The sequence below is a fragment of the Malaclemys terrapin genome, chromosome 2 (genome assembly GCF_027887155.1).
Source record: "Malaclemys terrapin pileata isolate rMalTer1 chromosome 2, rMalTer1.hap1, whole genome shotgun sequence".
NCBI classification, from domain to species: Eukaryota; Metazoa; Chordata; order Testudines; family Emydidae; genus Malaclemys; species Malaclemys terrapin.
The window spans coordinates 153,845,621-153,869,927 of NC_071506.1; the positions used below are offsets into that span (position 1 = coordinate 153,845,621).

At 43.1% G+C, this 24,307-nt stretch overlaps 1 protein-coding gene across 3 annotated transcripts in view; it reads right to left on the reverse strand.

Annotated features, from left to right (window-relative positions):
* TRIO (trio Rho guanine nucleotide exchange factor) overlaps positions 1-24,307 on the reverse strand; it is a 433,666-nt gene that overhangs the window by 96,163 nt on the left and 313,196 nt on the right. For all 3 annotated transcript variants that reach the window (XM_054017964.1, XM_054017965.1, XM_054017966.1), the window contains exons 31-34: positions 23,954-24,055; positions 18,543-18,685; positions 17,724-17,823; positions 4,048-4,291 (exon numbers count right to left, since the gene is read on the reverse strand). In XM_054017964.1, the coding sequence (XP_053873939.1) occupies positions 4,048-4,291; positions 17,724-17,823; positions 18,543-18,685; positions 23,954-24,055 (589 nt within the window). The remainder of the gene's footprint in view (positions 1-4,047; positions 4,292-17,723; positions 17,824-18,542; positions 18,686-23,953; positions 24,056-24,307) is intronic.

Genomic DNA, 24,307 nt, shown 5'->3' on the forward strand with positions numbered 1-24,307 from the left:
AATAGATTTATATACATCAGAAGGGATTTGAGTATTGTTTTTTGCGTGTTTGTGTTACTTGTAAATAACATGTCAAACAGATAGAAATGCATAAATAACTTATAAAAACAGCTTTACTATGCAAAGATTGGGCATCATGCTATGTTTTAGATATCTCTGATAGAGAACATTTGAATGAACATCCACTATATGAATTAAATCTCCTTTACTTGCAATGTGTTCCCTGTTTTCACATTTAATAAAAATGTTACCTAAAAACAAGAGTTTTCTTGTAAGTTCCATTTCCTACCCAGCATTACAGACATTTAATATTATAAACTATGAATATGCTTTATTTATAAAAAGATAAATAAAGGCAACAGCTGTGCTTCAGTGCAGAATACTCCTAAACCAATGTTTTGGTCATCTAGCATTTTCTAATATAGCCTGAATAAAATTTGACACTGTGTTGTGTTTTATTTAATGTAGACTGACCACCACGGGTGTTTAGATTGGCTGCAAGCACTAGGCTTTCCTGAAATGAAACCCTTTTAGCTCTCTAGTTACCACAGAAATCCCAGATTTTAGATAGTTAATTGATAATTAAACCACAACTAACATGATTTTTTTACATTTGACGGTGGTGAAATCCCCTTGAGAATATATATATATAAAAATAAAATAAATGCAACACAGAAATTAGCTACTTATATTAGAAGAGAAGAGGCTTGCTATGTCAAACCTCTGAAGCACATTTTAGCTTTTGGACATCCTATAATTTTCCAACTATTATGTAAAGTAGGAAACTGTTGAGACTGTTTTTCAGTGCTTCCTGACTGCAGGAATCAAAGAGCTTTAACAATCTGTCTTCATGGATTTCAGAAAAATATTCAAAATTAAGTTGTTTCATACTTCAGTCTGTGTCGTGGTTTTGAAGGGGAAGAAAGTTACTGTGGAACTGAGGAGGATTACCACCTGTATCTACAAAGATCCAACTGGGGGAAAAAAGAAAATGAAGCTGATTTTTTTGAAAAAAAATCTCAACCCAGGTATGCTGGCTACTGAAGTAAATAAAAATATGAAACCTAATACCATAAACATCTATTGATTCACTCAAATAACACAAAGGCTTTATTATATGACACGGGGGGAATAACTATATTAAAAGAATAGTATGGATTCAAAGTGGAGCATTAATGTGTCAGGAAATACCAGAATTAAAGTCAGCCCCCTTGTGCATATGCATTATGATATGATCTATGATCCACACTATTTCCCCCCTTCCCCCCCATGACTCCTGCCTCATTCAGTGCAGAGGATGGATGATGATCACAGAATGAGCAACTATTCAATATCTTGTTCTATCCTTGGTCAGTGTATGGCCTGATAACTTATTCACTGCCAACTATTTAAACCTTTCTCTGAAGAAAAAAAATATTATCAAGGGCTTTTCTATGCTGCTCATTACTATAGAATCTGTGCGCTTCACAATACTCCTGTGAGGATCGGGGCTGGTCTTATGCTCATTTTTCAGATGGGTAACTGAGGCACAGAGACAATAAGGCTGAAGTATCCCCTAATTTCGGGTGCCCAATTTGAAATACCTAGGACCTGATTTTTCAGAGTATTCATCACTTTAAAGCACTTCATATGTTCAAATCACAGCCCCCATTGACTTCAGTTGCAGCTGTGACTTGTCAACACTTCTGCAAATCAGAGTCTAGGCTCTCACATCAGGCATCCAGAAAATTAGGAACACAGAACAAGTGAGCAGCTGACCACCTGTGAAAAGTTTGGTTTAAGTGAGTTGCCCAGCATCACATGGGAACTCTGTGGCAAAGGCCAGGGATAGAATCCAATTCTCCATGGCAGCCTCACCAAACTTGTGGGGAGGACGTTAAACTAGCTTCAAAGGGGGCAGGTCACAAAATTGCTCTGGTAAACATAAAAACGGTGACCTTGACAAAGGGCTGGAAGTTGTGGAGAAATTACAAATTACAACAGGGTCACACAGGAGCAGTGAGTGTGTGTGTGTGTGTGTGTGTGTGTGTGTGTGTGTGTGTGTGTGTGTGTGTGTGTGTGTGTGTGTGTGTGTGTGTGTGTGTGTGTGTGTGTGAGAGAGAGAAAGAAATAATCTGCTCAACATCATAAATGTCTATAAATGCAGGGAGTATGGAGTATAAACAGGAAGAACTAGAAGTTGTATACAAGCTTAAGTATTAGTTAACTGGCATCACAGATTGGGGAGGGGATAAATTCAATCAAGACACATTCAAAGTACTACACTTATGAAGGAAAAATCAAACGCAAAACATATTAAACACAAATGTAGTTTTGTCTTTCTCACACAGAATCCCACATGAGTCTGGTTATAACTGGTTCAATATTCCCCATATCACATGCTGTAATTTTCTTTTTGTCCAATCCAACTTGCCCTTTCTAATAAGAATTCTCTTGCTTCAAAGGCTCCCTTTGCGAACAGTGACACAATGTTATTATGATTTCACACTCCCAGTCAAAGGAAGAAACACCTTAGTGAAACCAAAAAATATTTATCAATTAATCATCCAAATGGCTGCTAGGTATCCTTACCCAGAATACCACAGGACAAAATAGTTGAAGTATCAACCTAGAAACAAAATCTGCAGCTTTCTCTGCTACATCACCCTGCATACACAAAACTCCTGCTGGGCATGCTGCACACCCAAGTAACAGATAAAGCTTTCCTGTTATAGCCAACCATATTGTTGCACAAGCTGAACAAACCAGGAAGAGAAAAGAAAAGAGAAGAACAAGGAGCTGGATGGAAAATCAATGAAGTGGGAAAAATAAAGTGCTTTCCAACAGCATAGTATACCATTACAGACAATTTTTTCCCCACCAATTGATTTCTCAACAGTTCTACTGCTTATAATACAATCTGATCAACGTAGAAGTTACCTAGCTATTTACTGCATCTGTGATGAGGCACTTTGACTCATAACTTACATTTCATTCTCTATTCTAAATGAAGAGGTTCAAAAGGCTTCTTTTAAAGGACAAACCGCCTTTTCCAATAAACCCATTTGCTTCTGAGCACAGACTTTATGTATCAGCCTAATTTGGGAATGAAATCAATTGCCCCCAATCAAGAAGTCAAGAGACACAGCTATTCATTCCTAGACTGATACTACATATAATAGAATCCTGTGGGGACTGGAACATTAAACACCACACCCACTTATCCAGGAATACACCAAATAAAGATAATCCCGCTCTTTTCTAGAGGGCGAAATATCTCATTCACATTGAAAAAACTTGCTTTTCCTAAGCCCCAATAAAATTAATAAAAAGTTACAGGCAGCCTCCCCTACTGCCCTGGATTTCCTAAAAAGGATATCATTCATTTGGAAAATCAGATCCTGCCCTTACATATAAAGGTTTTTTCAAACAACTATGCAGAAAAAAATTTAAACAGGACCCAAAATAGCTGCGGCTGAAGTCTAATGATTAGGCTCCTTACAGGCTACTTATAAAGCTGAACAACTAGACAAAGAAATAAGCCTAATCTCCCAAGTCTCATAGTACAATTTTTAAAATGCTGAGAAAGAAAAACTTAGCATTCTACATAGCTAACTGGTATTGTGAGTGGCAAAAATTGTCACCATAGTTAAGCCGCTGAACTTAAATTTTCTCTCCATGCAGAGCAAGACCCTGTTCTCCTTTAAAAAATTTTTCTTCTAAATTTCTGAGGCACAGTGTCAAGGCTTGCTCCAGCACAACATCCAACTCGGTTTATTTTAATAGGACATAACTTGTCTTAATGGCTTCCAAATATCCCATTGCTTCTCCACTTCACATGCAAGATGCTGAGCAGCTTCACTCTGGGTCCTCAGAAGTCTCAGAATGCAAGTTTTACCCATAGACTTCTACATCCAATAAGTCTTATCCAAGAATAGATAAAAATTCGAAGGCACTGAATGAAACCCTTAAAAAAAAAATCTTATCTTACACAGCATTTTTTACTAAAAAAATATGAAGTGCTGCAATGAGGCCAACAACTGGAACGTAAAACGCATTCTCACTTACCTTTGTGATTAAAGATACCCTCCATCTCCATGCTGCTTCTAGAGTGGGCAATGCAGAGCGACCCACAAGGAACTAGCCCTTCTGCAGCAGGGGATCGATCTGTGGTTCGTACCAGACACCAGTCGGGCTTGTCATGTGGCCTCTCTAGAACCTCCACTGTCTGACCACGGCGGATTGTCAGCTCATTGCTGTTGCATGCTGTGAAGTCATGGATGACCACAGTCAACTCGCAGCCACCTGACAACTGTGGAAAGAGAGAAAACAAGGAATGGATGGGTGCTGCACTGTAGTTTTTTAAACACACACCACTGCTTATTTAGGATTTCTGACAAGATATATTTTTGTCTTTGAAATTTACAATATGGCTATGTTTTCTGGTTGGTTTTCTTTAATGGCACCATATTAAAATGTATTAGCTTTAAAAAAAACTTTGTCAGTTTTGAAGATTTACTGCAAACCCCCATCTCTCCTTCACTTCAGATTCACTGTGCGGAATGATTCCAAGAGCTGTGAATGAAAGCTTACATTTGGATGTAGCTTTCTCCCAAGGGTATCTTGAGAAAACTGAAGACAAAAAGCAGACTCACCACTCCACACAAGACAGCAAGGGAAACCTACTCTTTTCTCCCACTGAAACCAGGATCAGGTGGAGCCCTGCAAGTCTTAGTACAGTACCTAGACACACAACTAAAGCCCATAAAGGTATGTTAGCCATCACAGTAGGTCTTTTTGTGCATTATTTGGTCCTGGGCTTAGTGCAGAGACAGCTAAAGCAAGAGAGGAAGGGATTTTACCTTCCCACTGCAATGTGGAGTGTTTTAGAGAAGTGAAGACCTTTCTTGGCTCACCTTAGACAACCCTTCTAATCGGTAACCTCTGCGAAAGCAGGAGATGGTGGTGGTGATGGGGTGTGTGTATGTGTTCATCAGCCAGCCCTCTCATCGCCCTCCTCCTCAACCCAGGGGTCTGAGGTAGCAGCTATCCAGGACACAGTTTACAGGTGTGTGGTGGTTGGGGGTGGCAGGAAGCCAAAGACACCACCATTAAATATGAGGCCCAGTGACTCGATGGAAGTGAAGAGGAATTGCAACTGGGAGCGGGAGGAAGACAAACTGGCTGAGAAAAGGAAGTTCAACAGTTTTCTGCAACTGCTCACCACCTCCCTCCAGGTTCTCCAGTCATCAAACACCTCAAATCCAGTCTCTGAATAGGTGGGTCAAAATTTTACCATGGACTTTTCACATATCTTAAGTAGGGTTACCATACGTCCGGATTTTCCCGGACATGTCCGGCTTTTTGGGCTCCAAATCCCCGTCCGGGGGGAAATCCCAAAAAGCCAGACATGTCTGGGAAAATCGGACATGCGGTCGGCGGCTCGGGTGCCGGGCCGGGGGCTGGGGGGCTCAGCCGGCGGTGCTCGGGGGCCCGGTGCCGGGCCGGGGGTTCGGGTGCCGGGCCGGGGGCTCGGGGGCTCCGCCGGCGGTGCTCGGGGGGGCCCGGTGCCGGGCCGGGGGCTCGGGGGGCCTGGCCGGCGGTGCTGGGCCGGGGGCTCAGCCGGCGATGCTCGGGGGGGCCCGGGGCCGGGCGCCGGGTCGGGTGCTGGGCCGGGGGCTCGGCCGGCGGTGCTCGGGGGGGCCGGGTGCCGGGCCGGGGGCTCGGCCGGGGGCTCGGGTGCCGCGTCAGGTGCCGGCGGTGCTCGGGGGGGCCCGGTGCCGGGCCGGGGGGCTCGGCCAGCGGCTCGGGTGCCGGGTCGGGTGCTGGGCCGGGGGCTCGGCCGGCGGTGCTCGGGGGGGCTGGGTGCCGGGCCGGGGGCTCGGGTGCCGGGCCGGGCCGGGGGCTCGGGTGCTGGGCCAGGTGCCGGCGGTGCTCGGGGGGGCCCGGTGCCGGGCCGGGCCGGGGGGCTCGGCCGGCGGCTCGGGTGCCGGGTGCCGGGCTGGGTGCCAGGCCGGGGGCTCGGGTGCCGGGCCGGGCCGGGGGCTCGGCCGGCGGCTCGGGTGCCGGGTGCGGTGCCGGCGGTGCTCGGGGGGGGGGGCGGGTGCTGGACCGGGGGCTCGGGTGCCGGGTCGGGGGCTCGGGGGACAGGCTGGGGACCTGCGGTGCCGGGGGTGGGCCGCGCCTCCTCCCCCCACACCCCCCCCTTACCTTACCTGCTTCAGGCTTCCCGCGACTCAAATGTTCGCGGGAAGCAGGGGAGGGGGCGGAGACTTTGGGGAGGGGGCGGGGTTGGGGCGGGGCTGGGGCCCCTTTAAAGTGTCCTCCTTTCGGAGGCACTAAATATGGTAACCCTAATCTTAAGTATAGGGATCCTTGCACACCAATTCTTGAGATAACCAACTATTTTAGGATCCTTTGTGATACAGACCCAAAAAATAGCTGTATTTCAAGATTTTTAACTCTCTCCTTCCTAACCCTACCCAACTTCAGACTCATACAGATATGCATGTGAACTGTTGCTGGCAAAAGCCAGCATGCCTCACTAGTTTTTTTCTAAGCACTTAATTAAAATTATTTTGATCCAGATTAACTATGCTCTACTGGTTCACCTTGTTTGAGATTAACTGAAAGCATGTAGATAAACAAACTGAAGTTCCCTAGTTGCACCACAGCTTCCTTAAGTACCTTTAACTTGATTTTAATTTCTAATAGTAATATTACAGCAGCAGTGTTCTAGCTGGGCTATTTTTTCTTCTGGTGTATGAGTACCATTGTTACAACACAATCTACTAGAACAGAACAGATTAATGTTTCATCTGATCTGGTATGCAACTTCCAATAGTAGAAAACATCAAACATTTTAGACACAAAATCCCCATATTTCATGGGGCTAATTGTGCAATACCATGGGGGAATGTTTCTTCCAGTTTATACTCAGATGAATAAAGACAGCTATTCCCTTACAGGTCTTATCCTAGAAAATGTAACTGCAGAGGTTATTACACAAACATTTTATAATCTTTAACTTCACTTACCTAATTTTGCTACAACTAAAATTTCCTTTTTATCCTGATACCAGTAAGTCCTGTGTACTTTAGACACAGGCCTAAATACACATCTGGATTATTACTTATAAATGAGTTTTAATCAAATTTCTTGGGCTGAAAGGCTAGATAGAAATTTTCTTCTCCATGATAATGCTCTGTCACCAAGTAAGAATTTGAAAAGTCTTTGCCAAGCAACCCATGACACCACAGACAGACTAATTCCATTCTTCCTTCCCAATCTCTGCCACATCCACAGGACATACCTCCTGACAGACAGCCTGCTGAACTGCAGAGCTTTCCCATGACCACTGCCTGCCAATCTTGTTAACTAATCCTGGTTGCATGTGCGCGTGGAGTGATTTTTCTTGGGAGGGAAAGAAAAGCCTTATGTTTCTCATAATTAAGGAAAGTACAGCAGCCTGCAACCCCTCCCCCATCCCCCGGGTTTTGGCTAGAAATTAATCACACAGCTTCTACTTCATCTTTCAAGACAGCCCCAGCTCTCAAGTTATGAGGTGCACAGCTTCAAAACATGCTACCTTCTCACTCATTAAAAATATCTTGCTACCCTTCCCCCTCTTCCTTTGCATTATATTAGCTTTTAGTCCACCTAAAGTCATGCCAAAGGGGAAAAAGTCAAGAGCCTTCCCTTGGTTTCTGGCACTGATTTATGTTATAGCCCTCTTCAAACTAAGTCTGAAACAATTGAAAACATGTGTATGCCTGAAGGGGTCTGAGAAAAAGTCCACAGAGTCTGACTTCATAAGGTGTCAAATGCAAGGCTCCAAACTTTTTCTCATGAAAAGCACATTCCCTCTTCCCCACTACCCTAACCATAGGTCAGTAACAAGTTTCACCACTTTTGGAAACCATGCATCTTGTCAAGACAACCGATCTGAATACCTATAGCTTTCTGCTTTCATACAGATGTTCCTTAATTAAATGGAAGTTAGCTAACAATAGATTTCATTTTCCCTAAATATTTCAACTGGTGAGAGTCTTAGGACAGAAGAGTATAACAAACAGAGATAATATGGATTACCTATGTGGGAACCAACAAACAATAGTATTGGTTAGCTGTCCCCTTCATCTTAACTACAGTAACTCCCCACTTAACGTCCTTTCTATTAACGTTGTTTCAATCTTACGTCCCTGCTCAATTACAGAACATGCTCCATTTAAAGTCGTGCAATGCTTTGCTATAATGTTGTTTGGCTTCCTGCTTTGTCCACAGCTGGCAGGCTCCACCCACCCCCAGTGCCTCCCGCCCGCTGGCAGACCCCGCGGATCAGCGCCTTCACCCTCCTCCCCCGGCCTCCTGCCTGCGGCAATCAGCTGGCTTGCAGCGTTCAGGAGGGAGGGGGGAGCCTGCGCGCCGTGTCCTCGCTCCTCTCTCCTGAACACTGCAAGCCAGCTGATTGCCGCAGGCAGGAGGCAGGGGAGGGAGGGGGAGGAGCGAGGATGCGGCATGCGGAGTAAAGGGGGAGAAGGTGGGGGGAGAAGAGACGGGTTAAGGGTGGGAGCTTGGGGGAAGCGGGGGAGTGGGCGGGCTGAGGGTTGAGCCCCCTCCCCCTGGTGCTTGCAGAGGAGGGGAAGCTGCTGCTGCTGCGCAATGTGCTTCTCCTAGCCTACAGCACCTTCAGCCTCCTTGCCTGCCTCATTGTCTGCAGTGCCAGTGGGGTGTGCCTGTGTGGGGTAAGGCAGGGGTACCTCCCAACTATAGTACTGTATTGTAATGGCTCCCCCCAAAAAATGTCCCTGGAACCTAACCTCCCCATTTACATTCATTCTTATGGGGAAATTGGATTTGCTTAACATCGTTTCACTTAAAGTCGCATTTTTCAGGAACACAACTACAATGTTAAATGAGGAGTTACTGTATTCAACAACACTCACGCCCACAACACAACCTGTGCATTAGACTCTAAGGGTATGGATATACTGCAATAAAACACCTGTGGCTGGCCTGTGCTGGCTCATGGAGCTTGAACTATGGAGATATAAAATTTCAGGGTAGACACTTGCCTGGGCTCTGGGGACCCCCCTCCCGGCCCCCGCATGGGGTCCCAGAGCTGGGGCTCCAGCCCAAGTCCGAAAGTCTACACTGCAACTTTTTAGCCCTGCAGGCCGAGCCCCACGAGCCCGAGTCAGCTGACTTAGGCCAGCTGCAGGTGTTTCACTGCAGTGAAGATATATCATCAGGTTACAACATGCCAATGCTGATACCACGTTCTCAGCTCTGTACAACATCTGTAGGTGAAAGTTTGAGTGTGGTCTCTTTTCCACTGTGGTCAATAACAGCAGGAACTAAATTCTACTCCTTCTACCCATCTCATCTGGAAACACTAGCCATCACCATGGAAAATATAATTTTATGAATATGAAAATACTTTCAACTTTTAACTGTCCAACATTTGAGACAACACCCATTAATATCTCCCACACTACCTTAACTGTTAGCCAATGTTTTTCTTTTAAAATTGTTTCTGCCCTTTATTATCCTTAATGCACCTTATAAATGCAGATTCATCTTTAGCATTCAAACACAGTTGGAGAACAAAGGGTGTCTGTGATAAAGAGCACAGCTCAAGCAGCTGGTGTTGTACAGCTTTGGCAAGAATCTCTAGACTGGATGAGAGAGGAAAAGAAGACATGCCAGAAAGTGGAGACTGATTTACACTGATGAGGACATTAGGACTTCGAAAACGCCTAAATCCCAGTTTAAGTTTCACAAGGGACTGTAAATATTCTGCGTAAATTCATCCTTTTCTCTCAAGAAACCCCTTATGTAAACTGCATTAGTAAGACCTGATGAAATAAATGATGAGGCTAAGTTTGAAACATGGGAGTTGCTGGAAAGACAGACGCAAGATGAGAAATGAAAACTAGGCACGGACAAACTCACATATCTTAAGAGGAAGGAAGTTCTTTTCATTAACAAACCTGCCAAGGGATATATTAACATCTTAATGTTATACACGATTCGCATTTTGTGCCTTTTTTTTTTTTTTTTTTTTTTAAAAAGGATATTTTCTGGTAGAAAAAAAATCTTATTAAATGGGCCAAATACACTCTTTATGTACATCTGCTGAATTCAGTGCAGTTGCATCAAGAATGCATTTGACCTTCAATGCTGGAAACAATCACTACCCGACACAAATATGAGATGCCTATTAAAAGGAACCTTACACGTGTTCTAGTTAGACCATATCATCTTGCTTCATGTAACATCTTAACTCTACATATTTAAGAGTTCATAAAAAAATAACTTTTTAGTGCAGAAAGCATAAAAGGTAAGTTTAGGTTTGGAAATAAGTGGTCTTGTATAGAATGTAATTGGTTTGGGTTTAATATCCTCAGTACAAAAACAGACTATTTACAGTTTGGTAGGGTAGACAATCATCTTTGTTTTCAACTAGTCATGGGGAAAGCGGGAAGTTACAAAAACTCATCTTTTGAAGATCAGTTGTAGGTTCTCTTTTGCCAGTTCTGAGCAGGAAAAAAGGAAACTGAACATCACTAATGGAAGCCCCTTTCCCCCCTGCTTGTGCTAACTAATACACTAAGTACTTCTGGAACTCTCCTGCTACCTCAAACTTTGTCGTCTTTCAAGAACTGCACACAAATATAAAGATGATTGTAGATTAAAGCTAGTTTCACACAGAGTGGATTGCATGGAGCAGACTGCAAAGAGAAATTGCTTGATAAAGAAGGATTACAGAAGTCAAGATTTTTACTGAACGTAGCCAATGTAGCCAGTATAACTAACTGTAATCCTAGCACTCTACATTGACTCTCTTCCCACCCTGCCCCACCCAAACCCTCACCTACCCCTTCCATTTTCCATATGATTGTTTGAAATAGCATTTAATATCACTGCCAACTCAGTCACCATAAGCATGAAAAGTTCTGACATACCATTGCACAATATACTCTCATGCCTACACTTAATTTCCTCTGCATTAGGACCAGATGAAGGAACTTGGGAGATTTACATCATCTAAACTTCCAAGCCTGGTAAATGCTAAAAGATATTTTCAGGGTGCTACCAAAACTCTGTTCTAACTTTCATTTCAGCCACTAACGACTTGTCTACATTTGAGAGAGTAATTGGTTACCATACCCTTATTCAACTCAAATGCACCTCCCACCTGCCCTACAAATTTATTGCTAGGGAGATACAAATTGAAGTTACCTTGATACCTAAAGTAGTTAGCCAGCTGAGAGCCCCCTTCTGGCCCTTGCACTAGTTCCTGCTCTGCAGCTCTTCAGTCATCCAGGTGTGGATCACATGTGGAGACCAACTTCTGCTCACCCAAACAATGCCCTCTCTTCCTCTCAACTACAATCATCCCCCTTCCCCTGGCTATATTCCCCTCATGTATGCTGACCCCTGCCCTCAGTAATGCCCGTGCTCTGGTAGCTGTCCTCAGGAATGCAGTTTTCCTCAGGAGAAGGGCAGCTAGGAGAACCGGGGGCATTACTGAGCTGGGATGAAGATACTGCAGGAAGGGAAGAACGGCCAATTATTGCTGTCTTTTTTCCTGTATCAACAAGCAGATCATCAGTTGAGGAGCTGCGGAGTGGGAGGCAAACTAGATACTGGGTTGTCGGGAGACATTATTGAAGGGGCAAGGGGAAACAAAGCACTCAGTTGGGGGACTGAGGAGTTTGCTAAATACAGGAACCACTAGAGGCTAGCTGGTGCCAACGCAGCCCTAATGGGGAAGAAAGGCACCAATTCGGGCTGGGTAGTATGGATGTACTAAATTGTTCCTACAACTATTTTTTCTTATGCTACCAACAGATTTCCCTAGTGTAAGCATGGCCTAAGATTCCAGCATAAGTACTCAGACTGGGGGGGAATAAAGATTGAAGTCTTTTATACGATTTTAAGTTATTCTCACTTGCACACACCTTTCCAAAGATCATATTAGCAAAACAAGGCTACAGGAAAAGGAGAAATTGCTCTAAAATCCTCTGTGAGCATTCAAGTGTATGATTATGGAAACCCAAAAAGAGTGGGCAGCACTGCGCCAAGAGACCTGCCTAGAAGAAGTATGGAAAGACAAGGCTTTTGGACAGATCTCAAGGTCTGTGCATGCAACTGCAGCTCACTCCATATGGTCAAGTCTACACTACGTAAGAACATAAGAAAGGCCATACTGGTCTCAAGTTGCAGTGGGGGAGGTCCAGGTTGGATATCAGGAAAAAACTATTTCACTAGGAGGGTGGTGAAACACTGGAATGCGTTACCTAGGGAGGTGGTGGAGTCTCCTTCCTTGGAGGTTTTTAAGGCCCGGCTTGACAAAGCCCTGGCTGGGATGATTTAGCTGGGAATTGGTCCTGCTTTGAGCAGGGGGTTGGACTAGATGACCTCTTGAGGTCCCTTCCAACTCTGATATTCTATGATTCTATGATTCTATTCTATACCAGGTCAGACCAAAAGTCCATCTAGCCCAGTATCCTGTCTACTGACAGTGGCCAATGCCAGGTGCCCCAGAGGGAGTGAACCTAACAGGCAATGATCAAGTGATCTCTCTCCTGCCATCCATCTCCATCCTCTGACAGACAGAGGCTAGGGACACCATTCCTTACCCGTCCTGGCTAATAGCCATTAATGGACTTAACCACCATGAATTTATCTAGTTCTCTTTTAAACGCTGTTATAGTCCTAGCCTTCACAACCTTGTCAGGTAAGGAGTTCCACAAGTTGACTGTGCGCTGCGTGAAGAAGAACTTCCTTTTATTTGTTTTAAACCTGCTGCCTATTAATTTCATTTGATGACCCCTAGTTCTTGTATTATGGGATTAAGTAAATAACTTTTCCTTATCCACTTTCTCCACATCACTCATGATTTTATATACCTCTATCATATCCCCCCTTAGTCTCCTCTTTTCCAAGCTGAAGAGTCCTAGCCTCTTTAATCTCTCCTCATATGGGACCCGTTCCAAACCCTTAATCATTTTAGTTGCCCTTTTCTGAACCTTTTCTAGTGCCAGTATATCTTTTTTGAGATGAGGAGACCACATCTGTACGCAGTATTCGAGATGAGGGCGTACCATCGATTTATATAAGGGCAATAATATATTCTCAGTCTTATTCTCTATCCCCTTTTTAATAATTCCTAACATCCTGTTTGCTTTTTTGACCGCCTCTGCACACTGCGTGGACATTTTCAGAGAACTATCCACGATGACTCCAAGATCTTTTTCCTGACTAGTTGTAGCTAAATTAGCCCCCATCATATTGTATGTATAGTTGGGGTTATTTTTTCCAATGTGCATTACTTTACATTTATCCACATTAAATTTCATTTGCCATTTTGTTGCCCAATCACTTAGTTTTGTGAGATCTTTTTGAAGTTCTTCACTGTCTGCTTTGGACTTAACTATCTTGAGCAGTTTAGTATCATCTGCAAACTTTGCCACCTCACTGTTTACCCCTTTCTCCAGATCATTTATGAATAAGTTGAATAGGATTGGTCCGAGGACTGACCCTTGGGGAACACCACTAGTTACCCCTCTCCATTCTGAGAATTTACCATTTAATCCTACCCTTTGTTCCCTCTCTTTTAACCAGTTCTCAATCCATGAAAGGACGTTCCCTTTTATCCCATGGCAGATTAATATTAAGTTGACCTAAGTTATGTTGATGTATAGCCACCGCAGTGATTGAATCAGTTTTACATGTCCACACTACGCTTGTTGTGTCGGCAACGCGTGTCCTCACCAGGAGCACTTGCACTGATGTACCTGGGACATTGTGGGATGGTTTCTGAAAGGCAACAACAGTCGATGTAAGCAATGCAGGGTCCACACTGACACTGCGTCAACCTAACTACGTCGACTTAAGTGCTACATCTCTCGCGGAGATGGAGTTATTAAGTCGGTGGAGTGAGTGAGTTACTTCAGTAGTAGCTACATTTTATTGTAGACGCTTACAGAGTTAGGTTGACATAAGCTGCATTAAGTCAACTTACCTCTGTAGTGTAGGCCAAGCCTATGTATTCAGGAATTTGCCATGTCCTTCTCTCTTATCCTCTTAATTTGTGCCAAGCTCATGTAGCTACCCTTCCTCAGACCCTCTCCCTAAAAGATCTTTTTATGGGGAAGGGAGGGGAAAATAGAGATGCTCTGGGCCAGCAATTTCAAAGTAATACAGACAGTCTGCAGAAGAAATGGAGAACAGCTAGGTATGTAAAACAAAATGTTTGGTTTAGATAAGGATTGTTCAATCCCTGTCAAACAAGTTCGGGAAGTGACGGTGTGTAGCTTAACGACCAAGAGCCAGCAGAGGCAGAATCAAACAAGCAACATGTTTTCTCTTCAGCGCAGAAGCTTTTTATTACGAACACCAAGGCACTTTTTACAGGCATATTAAGGCAATACGGGGTCCTAGGCCCACACTTAAACAGAAACCACAGTGCCTCTACCCATGCTTGGTGTGATAGCAATAAAGGCCATCCACAATAGCCATCAGCTAAGCTTAACGAGAACCTAAAGCCATCCGTTTCAGCTGGCAGGGGTCCTCTCTGCTCCAGACCATCACACTGACAGATCAGAGGGAGAACTCAGCCCCCACACAACTCGATAGAGGACCTGATAGAGTGGTAACAGAGGCCTGGCCCCTCCCTTCTCCAGCCCCACCAGAGCCTCTTGCTGGGGTGGGGCTTCCTCAGGCCATCAGGTTTCCAGAGTTAAGCCACTATGGTGCTTGTTTTTTTTTTTGAACCTCAGAGTTAAGTTATGGCCAAACAATTCCAAGTAAACACATCTGTAAAGGCTAGCTTGGATGCTTCCTAATCGTCTGCAGGTTACAACGATTTCTAGTTTACCCTATGCTGCGATCTAGCAAAAATGAAACAAATCCTTGCTTTCTGGTGAGCAGTTCATTGGATTCCATTGCGGTTACCACCAGTTTAATTGACACCGTTCATATTCAAACTGTGTGACAGCTTATTTGTTCTACTCAGAATGTATAAAAGAAATGAATTGCATACAAATACAACTGGACAAAATGAGTGGTTTTAGTCACCTGTTGAGCAGCATGGGAGCATTTGCCATGTGGTTTTTGGTGTGATGTGATTTAAGAAGAACACATAAATAAAATTATGTAACCAGACTGTTTGTATTGAAATCCCCTTCCAATCCCTGTCAGGCCTTGCTCTACTTCCACACTATATAACACGGAGTAGTTTCACCACCTGATTATGACTATTTTAAATTAGGTAAAATGTGTTTTACATGTTGATACTTTTAAGTAATTGGTTTCTAATTTAATGAAAATAACCCTAGTCTAAACTGTCTGTAAATTTACAATTTATAAATAAGCAGCTTTTTGGCTGAACTGTATTAAAAGTACCTAAAGTCTCAGCTCTCCACCCTCCTTTTTACTACCTCATTGTGTAAGTGATTTAAACATTCAAAAAAAAAAAAAAGTTTTTAGGCTGAGAAATTATGTGCCAAGTTTCAGCCCCAAGTGGACTGTAACTAGCGAGTTACAAACCCATTAAATGAAATATATGTATTACTTATGATTCATATTCCTCACAGACTTCACTGGCCTCATGTCCTTTCACTATGCCTCATATTAAAATTATTTAAAAAAAAAATAGATTTTGGATTGCCAGTTTGCAGGTCTTTTTCTTTATCCAGAGGTAGTTTTGATTAACATTTCTACTCTGCATTTGGCTAATCCCTACACTTGAAAATCTGCACAAAAAAAGGCAACCTTTGCAATTTTTAGCAATGGTTTAATATCAGCATACTGGAGTGAACTATCTTGTTAAGATTTTTTTCTTTTTAACCTATTATACCAGACAACATTTTCAGTGCAAATACAAAAACTCAACAACTGTCAAAGTAAATTAAAGCGCCTTATTTTTGTCCTTTTTCTTTGTGTATTCAATAAGTTATATAAGCAAGTCATTTGCAGTTGGACTCCTAGTCAGCAATATGAATTAACGAGGTTCTACTGTGTTAACCCACCAAACCCAGATGCCATGCTGTCTCTGCTTTCCCAGTGTCTGGCTGAGAGAGGAACAAATATGAACAATGGCTGACGTGAAGCATATGCTGGACAATAAAAAGGTGATGCAATCCATTCCCAGCATATCCAAACGCCCTCTTTTGTTATTTATGATGTAGTATTCCCTAGAAAATTGGGTGGCTTATCTGTAGTCTCATTTCACAGCAATACTTCATGCATCATGTGAGAATTATTAAGAGGCTTGGCTGAACGAACGTCCCTCAGGATTTTCCTTAACATGTTGATTGCCTTCCACCCTATAACATCTGTGGAGAAACTTCTTACTAACAATCCACTTAACAGGCATTATAAACTCGAGCATAGGGGGGGATTGCTAAACATTATATCCTATAGCTCCAGGAGTTCACTTACACCAATACTCACTAAATCCTAGATTACACTCGTGCAGAAAAGCTTATAAGGTAGAAGTGCTTCTAAACACAGTTAGCCATTTCTCTAACCAACATAGAGAAGGAAAGATTATGTTTGAAGACTATACCATGCATTAGTCCTCTTCCTCCGTACATATCTATATCTGAACCCTAGTATATACAGTACAGTTTTGTAAATGATGTATAGGTAGACACATGAGATCCAGCTTCTGCTCAAATTAGAACGTGGATTTTATCCAAACGAAAGAGGAAAATATCACAAACAAAAGCTGTTGAGACATTTCCCCCTCCCTCTTCTTACTTGAAAATACGTAGCAGGCTTCTGGCTAACAGTGTTAGAGCTCAGGTAGACACCAAGATCTATGAACTCTACAACCAATGACTACCAATTGCTGGCACAGTTGCAGCTAGTCAAAAAGTAGATTTTTTTCCCCCAGCAGATTCAATAAATATCAGCCCTAAGTATCTTTGAGGGAGCTGAACTTACCTCTTGCCTGCTTCCTTCTCTTCCTCATTTAGCAAAAAGTCTCAGTAGCCTGTAAACTTGAACTGTTGCATCAGTATAGAAACCCATGTCTTTGTGTGGGGAGGAGGGGGGAGGGGAGGGGGACTCTATGAGAAAAGAATTTTTTAAACACTCTTTTTAAAGCCCTCTCACCTAGCTGTCCTATGATGTCATTGATGATTTGCACACCTCTGCTTGGCTCAGATACACTCCACCCTATTCAATGACATTTAGACAGTTGGAAACCTTCACATTTTATAAAATATTTTTCTGTGCTGATATGAGCTGTTGGTAGACAGTGCCCTTTCAACATTGATATTCCTATTTGACACAATAGCCAGTATTGCCTAGCTGTCACAAATGGCACAAGGTATATTTTCAGAAAGATTCAGAGAGATTAGGGACAACTTTGAAGGTTAATCTGATTTTAAATATACATACAACAAAGGTCCCCTCTTTATCTTCACCATCATACATCCTTGGGTTAAAGTTATAAATGACTCTGGGATGGAGGAAAGGAATAGTATAAGTTAGGATAAATGAAAGCCTTGCCTAAAGGCTATGGTGTTAAACCAGAATAACCCATTGTCAAGGGACTAAAATGCATATTCTTGATTGCATGTAGCCAATCTGGGGGAAGGAAGACTGTCAGAAGTATGCTTCAGGGGAAACTACACACAGCTGGTGATACCTCAGTCTAAACTGTATGCCATTTGCTAAAAACATAAAAATAAAAAATAAATGGAATATTACTTCATGTCTCTTACCTTATCACTGTCTAGTGTATTCTGGGAAGTTCGTGATGCAATTGAAATAGTATCAGGCTGGCTGCTGCCATCTCCCTGACTGTCCAGGTCCTCTCCATCTCTGCAAACATACAATCCAATTGTCAGAATTTGGTTAGCACATCTGTTTCAGAGGCTGCCAGCTCTTATCTGCAATCCTAATGGAAGGCATCCAGATATTACAGCAGTGGGTGCCTAAGACAAAGCAATTGATGACCTGCCTTGCACCCCAACATTTGCTTAATTACTTTGCTTTATACTGTAATATATAATGAACTGAGTTAACTATCTTTGTCCAACTTACGCTGTATAAAAATACAGCAGCAGCCAACAACAAGGAACCTTGGTAAGAGACCAACTCCCCCCCCCGGTAGCCATTTCACCAAAACTGCCAAGTGTGAAGTCTGGTTTAAACAAACAAGGAACTTGAGTAAAAAACACGTACTGTAAACGTTTAATGAGTACATCTGGTCTATACCCACCTCCTAGGCTGCTGAACATAACACTGACTTCAAACAACACATCCTTTTAGAACAGCACCACACAAAGATGCAAGGGAGCATTTAGAGCAGAGATTTGAACATGTACAGCACTGTGGTCAACTGGAGCTTAATTTACAAGGACCACACTTGAAGATAACACTAGCCAACGATGACTCCTATCTTGGCTTAAGTCACTGAATGCACTAAGAACACTGTGTTCCTTACAGAAAATTCCATCATTGCAGTTAAAATATGGCCTTCATGATGGGGCACTTAAAAAATTATCCCCATCTTCTTAATAAGTTATTCAAATTCTAACCTCCTTCCTTTCTGCTTAGTTGTTGGAGCTGTTTTGGGGATGTGGATTGGCTCTTTCAATGCTCCTTTCAGATGAATGGTTCTTTCTTGTATCACTTCCCGGATGTGCTTGATCCAGTCTTGTTTATTCTCTATACTGGAAGCCTTTAATATGCAAACAAACAAATGGGCCATTATGGTTAAGAAGGCCTGTGTTCATAGTAAACCACACATACACACAGGGGAAAAGGCATAAGTATGGTTTCACATCTTTATTTTCAAAAATATTTTTAATGGAAAATTCCAGCTAGCTGTTCCCATTTTCAAATTCTACTATTTTCATTGCCAATACTGTTTTATCAAAATATAAATCATTTCAGCTTTGCCTACTATATGTTTTCATAATGAAGCACCCTGGAACCCTAACCAAGGTCATGGCCCTATTGTGTTGTAGCCTCTGTATGAATACATTGCAAGACGTGTGCGGTAATAGCAGCTTACAAATTAGTAACTGAGTAATAAATTCTCAGTGAAGTCTAACTGCATTTTAATGTATGCTGCCATTTCATAGAAAACCAACTCTTTTATTGAGATATTTAAGCTTCTGTGTTATGTTTTCTCTACACTTTTTCCATTTCTTGATGTTTGCATGAGAACAGGGTCATTGTTTAAGGACCAGATTCTCAAGAACTGCCTCTAATTGAGCACCTGCATTTTTGTGGTGCAACAAATAGTATTTGGTATCCAGCCACTTTTTTTTGTGGGTACAAACGCTATTTATGGCCACAAAGAAGGTCACTTAACATCTCAATTGAGCTGTTTGCAAGTGCAATTTATTTCAGACACAAAATTATAGACAAGGCTGAGGTCCTACTAAAATTTAGTTTCAAGCATTAGCCTACAGCTCCTGCCTCCTCTCCCATCGGAATCATAAACCTCTAATACATCATAATTGTTTATTTAATTATATAAATTACATAAAGTTTCACAAATGGGACTTCAGTTGGGGAAAAAGCTGCAAACCAAAAAAATCTCTCCCTCCTCAAAAATAGAAGACAGGGAGATTTGTTTCCTTACAGTTTTCCATGAAGTGTAGCTCCGTTTGCAGCTACAATATCAGAAGAGCTACAAAGCTCCAACTTCGACAATTCAGGGTTACAGAGACATCTTTGTACAGAACAAGAAAAAAATTTTTGGCAGGGGCTAGTAACAAATGTGTCTGAAAAATAAAATGGCAAGGATGTCTTAAAATATCAGACACAGTTTTAATCAGATTATAAAAATATTTTCCAAAGAAAACTGTAAAAAACTTTTAAGGTGTTGCAGGTAGCTGAGCCTTTAAAATCTTTACCTCAAAAAGAAAAAAAAAAAAAAAGACAACAAGAAACAAGTTGTTAAGTGCTTGAAATATAAATACAGGAGACCAGCCTCTCTGACTGGGTAGCTGCTAGTTGTGCCAAAAAAGGTTCGGAAGAGAGCTGGTGGACGGAAATGTTGAGTTGTCTGCTCTAATATCAATTTAGTGCCAAGGGCTTTTATGGTGCTAGACTTTTACATAGATTCTTTAATTAATTTCCACGTGGCAGTTGTTTAAAAAAAAAAAAAAAAAAAGCAAAACCCTTTTGTTGTCAGTCTAGTCATTCTGGACTTGTCTGATTTCTCACCCTCCAAACACAGTAAGAGTGAGTTTTTGTGTGGTTTCCAGGCCAATGCCTTATTACTAAAATTAAGTGCCTGCTATATAACATTTCATACTTGGATTTAATAATTAAGGGTTTTAATCCTCTTCTCCAATCAAGGGATGGATTAAGAACACAGCAGTTCCTGTGATAGCCACCATATGCTGTTACCATACAAATAATCCCTCAGATACTCCACTATAGGGTAACTGTCCTGTTGACTTAAAATAAATTTAAGCAGCAAATTTGATAACTTTTTGTTTTAAATTGGCAACCGCTGCATCCACCAACATTTTATCTCCATCAGAAGACACAAGAACTCCCGCCAGTCACTCTCTTCCCATCCAGCCTGCTCTGCCTGGGGCAGACTCCCCTTACTCTGAGGCACTCTTGCCTCCCTCCCTAGTAAGGCAGCTCATAGCAATTCTGAATTGGTTACAGTAACTCCTCCTGAAAAATGCTACCCTAAGCAACATGATGTTAAGTGAATCCAATTTCCCCATAAGAATTAATCTAAATGGGGGGTGGAGAGGTTAGGTTACAGGGAAATTGTTTTCGCCAGACAAAAAGATGTTACACACACACTATAAGGTTTAAATAAACAGTGTAATACAGTACACAGCAATGATGATTGTGAAGCTTGGTTGAGGTGGTGAAGTCAGAGGGTGGAAGAGGATGGGATATTTCCCAGGGAATACCTTGCTGCCAAATGATGAACTAGCACTTGGCTGAGCCCTCAAGGATTAAGGCATTGTTGTTAATGTAGCCTCACACGCCACAAATGGAGGGAGGAGACACAACAGACACATGGCAGTAGCTGCAAACATCCCCCGCAGAAACTGAATGTGATGATGAACCCACGGTATCCCCATTGGAGTGCACCATTCCCTCCACTTTCTAAAGTGTGTGTGTGTGTGTGTGTGTGTGTGTGTGTGTGTGTGTGTGTGTGTGTGAGTGATGCACATTGCCCCTTTAACTACACTGACCCCACTCTAAGTACATTGCCTTTTTAAGTAGATGAGCAGGTTGAGACAGCAGCTGCTGGCAGCGAGCTCCCTCCGTCCTGAGCCCTGTTGTGCCCCCCCCCCAACTCTGTGGAAATGGGGTACAGGAGCGGGGGGTCAGAAGCAGCGGGAAGGAAACACCCTGACATTAGCACCATCTCCCTTCCCTCTTCCGCACAGCAAGCAGGAGGCTCCGGGGAGCAGCTCCAAGGCAGAGGGCAGGGACAGCACATGGCAGTGGGGGGAGGGACACCTGAACTGCCAGCAATTGATAGCCTGCTGGGCGGCTGCTGCACAGGGAACTTAGGGGAGCAAGGAGCTGACAGGGAGGCTGCCGGGCCACCCTGGTTCCAAGCCCCCACCAGCTAGCTCCAACGGGCTGCTCTTCCTGCAAGCAGTGGACAAGCAAGTGGCTGTCAAACATCGTTACAAGGGAGCACTGTGCAACTTTAAACGAGCATGTTCTCTAATAGAGCAGCGACATAGCAACAAAACAACGTTAACCAGGACGACGCTTAGTGAGGAGTTACTGTATTACTTTATACAGTGCTACTATCTGCTACTTTGTCCTACTCCTGGATTTGAGACCTCTGAGGGCCAAATGTACCCAATATTCTGATCGTTAGCTATTCCCAGCCCCACTCTCCAAAAGAGTATTTTTCCTACCCATATGAATATTTCTATTTTGTGAAACGTGAAAGATTTCCCTCCAGTCAACAGAGTCTGATCTCAGGCCCCAACTCAGCCAGAGTTGGTGGTGGTGCCTTGTTCCACTCAGTGTCTACTACCAAGTGTTGGAACTCCGTTGTATATTTAGCAACAACCTGGCATCCCTGCCACAATCCCTGAAGTGCGGCTTCGGCCACATACTCATGACTCAGGTCATCAAAGACCTCAAATAAAGTCTTCAAACAGCCCTAGAATGGGCTTGATTCTTCCAGGAGTGGAGACGCCCGAGACAGGGCCTTCCCAGTAAGGAGGCGGATATCAATCCCTCTCGGGCTTGATCAGTGGGGTACAACTGTGGATGTAGTTGAAACAGGAGCCAACAGTGATATAAGAACCCAGGAAATTTGTTGCAATCACCGTTGAACTTGCCAGGTGAGAGGAAGCTTGGGCTTGCAGGGAGCAGGGGTCAGAGCTGATGGCAGCATGGCATGAGCTTGCAGAACCATATTTTGCACTTGCAGGGAGGCAACCTGGGTTTGCAAAATCTGAAGGGCTCCCAGGTATCTCTGTCAGAGAGATATTGGCCTTTGTAGAATCCATGTTCACCGTATCAGCTCTAGTTCTCTTATTGTTGGGGTTGGGGTTGCTCAAACTGTCATGTGACTGGGACAGTGGTAGTCATGCCCAGTGGTTAGAGCAGAAGTCAGACGCCAGGAATTGGAGCCCAGAGTCAGAACCAGAGTCAAAGGCCAGCTCTGACCCATGGCTCTGGCATGTGGAGTCCAAAATGAGGAAGCGGAGCTGTGGGTAAGACCAGGTTACCTGGAATGAGGCAAAGCAAGGGCAAGGCTGGGGCCAAGGCAGGAGCAGGGCTGGGAACAAGCAGGCACAGTCTATTGCAGCTGTGGACAAATGTTTTGAGCAGCCGCTAAACTGCTGATGCTGGGTTTAAGAGCCAGTCTGCTGACTCTTCCCACCAATCAGGTTGTGTAGCCAATCAGGCAGCTTACTACAGGCCAGCTGTGTTGATTAGGTTGCCTAGAGACTCACTCTGCTGCAGGCCTTGCTTTCTGATGCTCCCTAGATTCACAATTTACTGGCTGTTCTTTCAGTTTAGAGCTCACAGCCCGGTTCTCAAAAGGCTTGTCATAGCACCTCTGTCTCTGGTTTAATCCAAGAATGGTCTTCAGCACTATCACAATGACTCCTGCTCATGTTTATCAGACTTCTGTCTGGTGGGAGGACACGTCTCATGGGACCTGGGCATTATGACTAGCACTTACAGCTCTGCTATCTGCTGAAGTCCTCTTCGCTATTCCCCCTCTGAAATGTTGCTCAGTTCTCTTGTAGTACTGGCACCTCTCAGAGATGCAGGATAAATAATAGAGGCTGCTTTCCCCAGTGTTCACCCATTCACACACAACACTACTCGGCTTTAGGCAGATCAGGCTTAAACATTGTTTAACACTTCTTTCGCAGCATTTCACATCTTTCCTTTACTAGCAGGCTACAGTAGGAGTCACGTCTTCCATGTTGCTCATCGTGCACAAGATTAGCCTAGTTAGGATAATATTACCCAAACATGGGAATTGCTACATTAGATTGGATTAGTTATCTATCTAGTAGAGCACACTGTCCATCAGCAAGCAGTAACAGATACAAAGCACAACAAACCCTATAACTGATAGTTATGGAATAGCCTGTCCATGGGTTTATTTCTTCCTGACTCCATCAGTTAGGGGCTGGCTTAAAATCTCAAGCAAGAGGATTTAAATCCCAACAGGAAAGCAAAGTAAACAAATTAAACAGCTTTCCACTCTTCTCAAATTTACAGGAGAGAACAAGATTGCTTATTCCTTGGTGGGCTGCACAGACTCTCCCAGTATCTAAAGGACCATTAAGATTTAATATACACCACCCCTAATTAAGGTTAAGGTAAGTTTACTTGGCACAAGAGGCTGTCCATCCATAGGCAATCCATTTCACAGAGGTTATTTTTTGTTTGTTTTAAACAGTAATGTATAAAGATCTACAATCAAACAACTGATATAGGAAGCATAAATGCCTCCCTGAAAAATTACCTTAAGCACAATTTTGTTGTCAGAAGTTGGTGTCCTTCCTACCCACAGTGCAAATTTGCAAGGATCTCCTTCTACGTGCTCTGTGACACCCAGCTCTGAAGTCTGGAAGTGAGAAAAATTGGTTAGGACTCTATGATAATTTTTGCACAGTATCCACAGAAAGACAACTATTCCACTAAGCTGAACATATACTCCTAAGTCACTCTGCGCATTCAAAAGTTCCTTTCCACTTTGGCATTTTTGAGAACCCCATCTGTTGGCTTTTTTGCTTAGAAATAAAACAATTTTCAGCAAACTGCTTCCAACATTGGTATACAACGTAATAAATATGTGGTTACACCACCAAATAACATG